General features: G+C 42.4%; 1 protein-coding gene across 1 annotated transcript; it reads right to left on the bottom strand.

Annotated features, from left to right (window-relative positions):
• Positions 1 to 829: 829 nt before the first annotated feature.
• ckap4 (cytoskeleton associated protein 4) lies at positions 830 to 3,869 on the bottom strand. The gene is made up of 2 exons (XM_066705315.1): positions 3,355 to 3,869; positions 830 to 2,429 (listed from the first exon to the last, which is right to left on the bottom strand). The coding sequence occupies exons 1-2, from the start codon at positions 3,652 to 3,654 to the stop codon at positions 1,083 to 1,085; spliced, it is 1,647 nt and encodes a 548-aa protein (XP_066561412.1). The 5' UTR covers positions 3,655 to 3,869; the 3' UTR covers positions 830 to 1,082.
• Positions 3,870 to 8,655: the final 4,786 nt, after the last annotated feature.

The raw sequence follows: 8,655 nt of genomic DNA on the forward strand, positions 1-8,655 counted from the left end.
CCAGGATAACCTGTATTTATTTTGTAATAAGCTTATTACTTCTAAATCGGTGCATCCTGAGAATTTCTAAAACCACTACAAATCCAAACCTTCTAGTTCCTACTTGCCCTTTTCCCCAGCTGCTGCTACGTGACAGGCTTCTGCATCTGTGAAGTGCCCATCCTCAACTAAAATAATGATTGTAAACCGATGGGATAAACTGATCAATTATTTTGTTGAATTATGCTTTCTGATTCTTGAGCTCAAAATGTAAGAGCATTGCAGTCAAGTGTACAGTTGTCCAGAATAATGTCCTGCAAATGGAAAAAACTATTAAAATAATCTTATTGAAATCTATTTGAAGTACATATGTTGATTGTAAATCATGCAGGCCACACGTGACTGACTGTTTTAGAGACACCATGATGATAAATAAACAGACGTGCTACAAAGCTAAAAGATTCTTAAGACCGTGACATTAAAGGAATTAGCAGACTGGAAACTAGACTAATTCACAGGGAGACCTACAGGTAGTGGGATTCAGATTCCTGAGATAAAGCATGGGGTTTACAGCACAGACAGTGGGCCTCCTAAATCCAGTACTGACAAACCAAATGTTGTTGCAGTGCGATGCTACCTTTATATAGCCAAGGAATTTGAAGCTACCATTTTGTGCAACATAAAACACAATCTATCATGGTTACTTCTGGAAGAGAAATGACATCAGTTTGAATTAAAATAAAGCTGTTGGCATGTAATATAATAACTTAACAAAACCCACTATGAACACCTGTTTCATACATGTATGAGTTCATACTCCATAATGCCATGGGGTTTAATAAATGGTACATTTTTTTTTTTTGTAAAATTTTATTTTGTTAGAAAACTGTTGATAGACAATCAGTGAAATCATAACACATGTTCAAAGACCTTTTTGAAATGCTGCTGCACTGGTTTGCAGTGGCTGTGTGTATTGAGGAAGGCCCTTCAAATCAGAACGACAGTGCAGTCTTAATGCTTGGCTTCAATTCATATAATGGTAGTCCACCATCTAACACTAATGTGTACTATTTAACCTCTTAAACCTCCCAATTCATTCATTCTTAGATCTTCTCCTGGACTGATTCTAGTTTGATGGAAAATAATTCCAAAGAAGTTTTGGTTTCATCCAGAAGACTTTTTAGGGAAGCAATCTCTCTTTCGTTTCCTTCGATTTTTACAGAGTAGGCCACTAAACTGTCCACTGCAGTTCTTAGCATTTGTAGGTCAGTCTGTGTTTTGCTAACTGAGCCTTTCAGTTCACTAATACTCAATTCCACAGTCTGCCCACTTCCCCCAGAGGCTTGGGCTTTCACAGCATCCTCCAGAGTCGCCAGTCTTTGTTCGTGCTCCTCAATTTGTTGTTTCTGGCTGTCATCCAACTCTTTTTCCGCACCACCCAGTGCCGTGACTGCGTTTTGAAGCTCATCCACGTTGTTCTTCAGCATTTCCATATCATTGCCAAAGGCCTCCTGTGCTTCTGCTGCCTGCCTCACTGTGTTCTGCAAGGCGGAGACCTCTCCCTCGGAAGCAGAGGACTTTGCATTCTCTACATCCCTGCCTAATGTGGCCAGCCTGCTTTCGTGAGAGTCATACTTGGACAGGACCGATTCCAGCTTCTCCGACTGTTCAGAGGCCGATGCAAGGAGAGATTCTGCGTTTTCCTCAATCGCCTTCAGCCTGGACTCTAAGGTACCGTAGTTGTTCTCTATGTGGTTGGTCTTAGCCTGCAGACCCTGCTCCAGGTCTTGAAAGCGATCCGTGGCCTGCTGTAGGCCATCCTGTGTGCTCTGAACCTGGCTTGACAGGGACTGGATGGTACTTTCCACTTCAGACAGAGACTTCCTGAGGGAAGTGGCAGTACTCTGTACCATCTCCTTAACCTCCTCAATCTCCTGGACAGTGGAAGCCACCTCTGCATTCCTTGTCTGAAGTTCATCTTGCAGAGAGACCAACTGCTCTCTTACAGTGTCCGTGACCTCGTTTTTGCCTTGACTGGCTGACTGCAACTCTGCAACCGTGCCTGTGATGCCCTGTAGCTCTTTCTTTAGCAGCCTCAGGTCCTCAACGACATCAATCTTGGACTTGAGACTCTGCAACTCGCTCTGCGTTTCACTTTGGACCTCAGTGAACACTGAGACATTATCATTTATGGACTTGGTAAGCTCTGTGAGCCTTTCCTCCACCGTTTGCTCAAGCGATGAGAAATCCCTCTCCCTGGCTTCTTTCACATCTCGAATGCCGTCAGACAAGTCCCTGAGAATCTCGTTCTGCAGTTTATGTAGGACCTCTTCGATGCGCCGTGTGTCCGTCTCACCTTTCCTCACAGCTTTATTGGTGTTGTCCAGCTCACTCTTTGTGTCCTTTAAAGAGGAGTCAAATTTGCCCACAGCCTGCTTTATAGAGTCCACCTAAAATGAAAGAGTGCTGTTAGTGGAAAACGTTAATAATAATGTGCTGAGGTGGGTTCCTATTAATAAAACAGGGACCCTGTGAGAAACCACAGCCTCAGATGGGGGGAAAAATATGTTAAAAGCAATGAAAAAAAACCAAACATGCATTTTTCATAGAACACAATATAAAAAATAATAATACAGTAACAATGTCCAATACACACACACACACACACATCTGCTATGAACTTGTGGATTCCATATAAACTTTCCAAAACATTGATATTATTTCCTAATATGAAAATATAACACCAATTAGTTCCTGTATAATGAATATGGTGCAGCAGAAGTGTTAAGCTGTTGAAGGTCTACAGCAATGGCTATTGTAAAATTGACATGGCTATTAAAGACATGAAAGAAACTGTTTAAGCTCATATTGTTTAGCATCCAGATACATCCAGAAATGTGTTTTGTTTTGTAAAGAACTTGTTAAACCAACTGAAAGACTTCCCTAGCATGTGGCAGAACATATTTGTATATAGGCAAATTAAAATAGGAGCTCCACGCAAATCTTCACAAGGAACACACTTTCATAATTTGCTTTGTAGCCACTTTCTGTTTGTAAAATCAATATATGGCAATATAAGCAATTAATGTCTAAATCCCCTCCTCCTCTCTATACATGTATAAATAATCAACGATGACCATGCGGATTATTGTTCATGTATTATGATCATTACCGATATAAAAGTGATCATTTTCAAAAAATTTATTTCTACATTTCTAAGTCGTCTGCACTTCTTTTTTTCAGATTATGTCATGGCATGGTGACTTTCTTTCCTAAAAACACCTTTTCGATTCAACGCCTACCTGGCCTATTAAACAGCGACATGCACACGTCTCATTCCCTCCCACACTGGAACAGAAATACACGACACCCTACCTGCTGGAGGACACTCTCCATGCTCTTTGTCAGCTCCCCATTCTTCACCACTGAGTCTTCATGTCTGCTGTTGATCTGGCTCACCTCCTCCAGCACTCTTTGCAGGTAAAAGCCGGCGATCCCCGCCGCAGATAATAGTGCCAAATAAAACCCCACGGCCAGAAGTTTGCCCCAAATCCCCGAACCAGGAGGACTACCCGCTTTGCTGGCTTTGGGAGCCTTCTTCGCCACGTCATCAGGCGATGCATGGGAATTCCTGTCGCCGGCGTTACTTTTATTGCGCTGTTTTACAGATGTCATGGTGGCAATGCTGCTCCTGAACAAGAGACACGACTTGTGGATTCGGGTCAGATGCTGCAGTCAGGGAAGTCGGACGTGTCGCTCAAATCTGCACAGGAGGAGCGGCTGTCCAAACGGAACCAGCAATTTTGCAGGCGCTGTGGATGCTACTAGGCTCCGGCCCCCCGGCGCACAGTTTCCTGAAATGATGCAAAAGAGGTGTGCGAGCTCGTAACACAACGAAGGCTCTTGTAGCGCAGCTGTCCGCAGGTCTGCGCAGATTTGCAGAATCACTCAGATCCCGTCAACTGCGGACCGCTGCGCGCATGTCTGACACGAAATGCAAAACTTAACTCGCACAGATGAAGTTCGAAAACATGAATTTCGAAACAAGTATACTTTTTTTTTAAATTTGCATGTATATTATATATTTTAGGATATATAGCCTACAACTTTTTAAAAGTTTTCAACCACACCGTTATACTCGAGAACGGGGATACCAAGGATACGTCTGAACCGCTTTAGACATGATTGTATGTATTTGGCTACTTTTTGTGAGTACATGATTTGGGGAGGGGGGTTAACATCTGTTGCTGTTGTTTTGGACAGGCTTTGTGTAAAGTGATGGTTTCCCGCAGCTTTGGGAGGAGGTTCTTGCTATCTTGTCAAATGCCCGAGTCGCACAGATGTGCTGCGGGGCTGATGTTTCTGTCCTGCGCGGCGCCGCCCGGACGACGTGGCAGTGTGTCTGTAAGCGAGTGCGCATGTCAGAGCTGCGGGAGATGCGCCTCGTGTCTGCTTGGGGCTGTTGAAATGCACACCGGCGTTAAAGCGTTAAATGTCCGATTTGTTGTAAAAACGATATGCATTTGAGTCCAATCACAATGAATACGATATTGTATCTGATCAGGACTGTAGAAGCCTACTGACATTATTATTTTGTCGATTACTAAATCTCAAACTTGCTATGATACATTGCACGTTGTGTGTTAGCTGGGTAGATGCTTTTGTTTTATCTCATTGTTTATCAATGTTTGTTTTGATTTTTGTGTTTTCCGAGAATCAAAAAATCACTGTCGTAATACAACTGTTTTTCAACGGCAGCTTTTTTCAGTCAGTAGTGTGAGAGATTGCAGTCCAGTAATGCAATACTGTCATATTACATATTGCATAGAATGGTGTACCAGTAAAATATATGACACAGACCCAAGAACGAAGTGTTAAAAAAAAAGAAAATACTGAAACGTAAGCATAAAAAGACCAAATTCCCCAAGAGTAATAAAAAGGGGTTTTTAGTTTTTTTTTCTTCTTCTTCATGGTTTCGGATAATGAAACACAAATTAACCACTGTGTTGGTGTGTGGAGGTTTGGAGATTAGAGGGGAATAACACCTGCGGACTCCAATTCATACCGATACTTACTGATATTTGTTCTAAACCACTTGGTTGACAATTTTGTAAAGTTGTGTAATACTTCTATAATTCATACAGTGAGGGAAAAAAGTATTTGATCCCCTGCTTATTTTGTACATTTGCCCACTGACAAAGAAATGATCAGTCTATAATTTTAATGGTAGGTGTATTTTAACAGTGAGAGACAGAATAACAACAACAAAATCCAAAAAAAACGCATTTCAAAAATGTTATAAATTGATTTGCATGTTAATGACTGAAATAAGTATTTGATCCCCTATCAATCAGCAAGATTTCTGGCTCCCAGGTGTCTTTTATACAGGTAACGAGCTGAGAGTAGGAGCACTCTCTTAAAGGGAGTGCTCCTAATCTCAGCTCGTTACCTGTATAAAAGACACCTGTCCACAGAAGCAATCAATCAATCAGATTCCAAACTCTCCACCATGGCCAAGACCAAAGAGCTGTCCAAGGATGTCAGGGACAAGATTGTAGACCTACACAAGGCTGGAATGGGCTACAAGACCATCGCCAAGCAGCTGGGTGAGAAGGTGACAACAGTTGGTGCAATTATTCGCAAATGGAAGAAACACAAAATAACTGTCAGTCTCCCTCGGTCTGGGGCTCATGCAAGATCTCACCTCGTGGAGTTTCAGTGATCATGAGAATGGTGAGGAATCAGCCCAGAACTACACAGGAGGATCTTGTTAATGATCTCAAGGCAGCTGGGACCATAGTCACCAAGAAAACAATTGGTAACACACTACGCTATTAAGGACTGAAATCCTGCAGCGCCCGCAAGGTCCCCCTGCTCAAGAAAGCACATGTACAGGCCCGTCTGAAGTTTGCCAATGAACATCTGAATGATTCAGAGGAGAACTGGGTGAAAGTGTTGTGGTCAGATGAGACCAAAATCGAGCTCTTTGGCATCAACTCAACTCGCCGTGTTTGGAGGAGGAGGAATGCTGCCTATGACCCCAAGAACACCATCCCCACCGTCAAACATGGGGGTATTTTTCTGCTAAGGGGACAGGACAACTGCACCGCATCAAAGGGACGATGGACGGGGCCATGTACCATCAAATCTTGGGTGAGAACCTCCTTCCCTCAGCCAGGGCACTGAAAATGGGTCGTGGATGGGTATTCCAGCATGACAATGACCCAAAACACACAGCCAAGGCAACAAAGGAGTGGCTCAAGAAGAAGCACATTAAGGTCCTGGAGTGGCCTAGCCAGTCTCCAGACCTTAATCCCATAGAAAATCTGTGGAGGGAGCTGAAGGTTCGAGTTGCCAAACGTCAGCCTTGAAACCTTAATGACTTGGAGAGGATCTGCAAAGAGGAGTGGGACAAAATCCCTCCTGAGATGTGTGCAAACCTGGTGGCCAACTACAAGAAACGTCTGACCTCTGTGATTGACAACAAGGGTTTTGCCACCAAGTACTAAGTCGAAGGGGTCAAATACTTATTTCCCTCATTAACATGCAAATCAATTTATAACTTTTTTGAAATGCGTTTTTCTGGATTTTTTTGTTGTTATTCTGTCTCTCACTGTTAAAATACACCTACCATTAAAATTAAAGACTGATCATTTCTTTGTCAGTGGGCAAACGTACAAAATCAGCAGGGGATCAAATACTTTTTTCCCTCACTGTACAAAATGCATCAAAAGAGGCTAAATTGCTTAACACTCGAATCAAAGCTCATACCATTTGATCTGAAGACACTGTGTGTCATATGCCATTCATTTGGCTAAGTCATATTGTGATTATTCATTGCAGAAAACATACCAGTGGGTTTGCATTGCAAGACCTGAAACAGTCAACAGTAATTGCATGAATAATTACAAAATCACCTTGGTGGCCTTGGGTTGGATTTTTATTTTGCCCTCATATCCTGTTATTGGTATACATTCTCTACTAAAAAGAGGTGAAATTATCCCTGTTAGCTTTAGTTTCCCAAGAGAGTAGAACAGCAGTGTAACAGGGAGGAAGACAAGAATGGTATAATTCTCATGCAGCAGACAAATGGCAGTGGTAAGAGTTTGGTTTGGTAAATCAGCAATTAATTTATTTAGCTATTTAGCCTACTTAAAGATTACATAATCCCTTTATAAAACAATATTAAAAACATCTTACACATCAAAATGACACTACATACAAATCCCCAAACATAATACTGTATAAGATTTTGTGGTCTGATTTTCAGAGGACATTAGTAGTTCAACCTTTCTGACTTTTCATGACCAACATCAGTTTTATTTCCTGTAGCAAGTAACCAAAACAATGTACAGTGGTATTTCACTGGGTGGTATGGTGGCACAGTTAGTGTTTCTGCAAAGCGCGAGGCTGCGAGAGCTCCTAGGACTTGGGTTTGATTCTGGCTTTGGTTATCTGCATGTTCTCCTCGTGTCCACATGGGTTTTCTCCAGGTGCTTTGTCAATTTCCACATGCTAAAGACGTGCTGCTTGGGTTCGTTGACTATAGAAAAATGGCTTTGTCTTTACATTTGTGTGTGTTTGTCTGTTTGCTGCCCTATCTGCTGGGTGAGGCTCCGTCTCTCTGCCACCCTGTTCTGAATAAAAGGGTTATTGAAAATTGATGCTTTCCAAGATCCTTTTGAACAAGGATAACTCAAAGAGTTGCAACACGATATATTAACTTCTTCTTGTATATTTTTAAGGTGACCGATATTGAAATTATTGAAAGTCCTTATTTATAAGGTGGGGGTGTTTGATGGTCTGAACCCAACACCAGACCATCATTCTCTCAGTAAAGCAAGTAAAGTCATGCATCTTTCCATAGTGTTAGCCACAATTTCCTGGTTTTTATTTTGTTTCGTGCTGTGGGATACCATCAAGACTCATGGTGAATGGTACATACAGTGGGGGGAAAAAGTATTTGATCCCCTGCTGATTTTGTACGTTTGCCCACTGACAAAGAAATGATCAGTCTATAATTTTAATGGTAGGTGTATTTTAACAGTGACAGACAGAATAACAACAAAAAAATCCAGAAAAACGCATTTCAAAAAAGTTATAAATTGATTTGCATGTTAATGAGGGAAATAAGTATTTGACCCCTTCGACTGAGTACTTGGTGGCAAAACCCTTGTTGGCAATCACAGAGGTCAGACGTTTCTTGTAGTTGGCCACCAGGTTTGCACACATCTCAGGAGGGATTTTGTCCCACTCCTCTTTGCAGATCCTCTCCAAGTCATTAAGGTTTCGAGGCTGACGTTTGGCAACTTGAACCTTCAGCTCCCTCCACAGATTTTCTATGGGATTAAGGTCTGGAGACTGGCTAGGCCACTCCAGGACCTTAATGTGCTTCTTCTTGAGCCACTCCTTTGTTGCCTTGGCTGTGTGTTTTGGGTCATTGTCATGCTGGAATACCCATCCATGACCCATTTTCAATGCCCTGGCTGAGGGAAGGAGGTTCTCACCCAAGATTTGACGGTACATGGCCCCGTCCATCGTCCCTTTGATGCGGTGCAGTTGTCCTGTCACCTTAGCAGAAAAACACCCCCAAAGCATAATGTTTCCACCTCCATGTTTGACGGTGGGGATGGTGTTCTTGGGGTCATTCCTCCTCCTCCAAACACGGTGAGTTGA

This window comes from Amia ocellicauda, chromosome 5, assembly GCF_036373705.1.
Source record: "Amia ocellicauda isolate fAmiCal2 chromosome 5, fAmiCal2.hap1, whole genome shotgun sequence".
NCBI classification, from domain to species: Eukaryota; Metazoa; Chordata; class Actinopteri; order Amiiformes; family Amiidae; genus Amia; species Amia ocellicauda.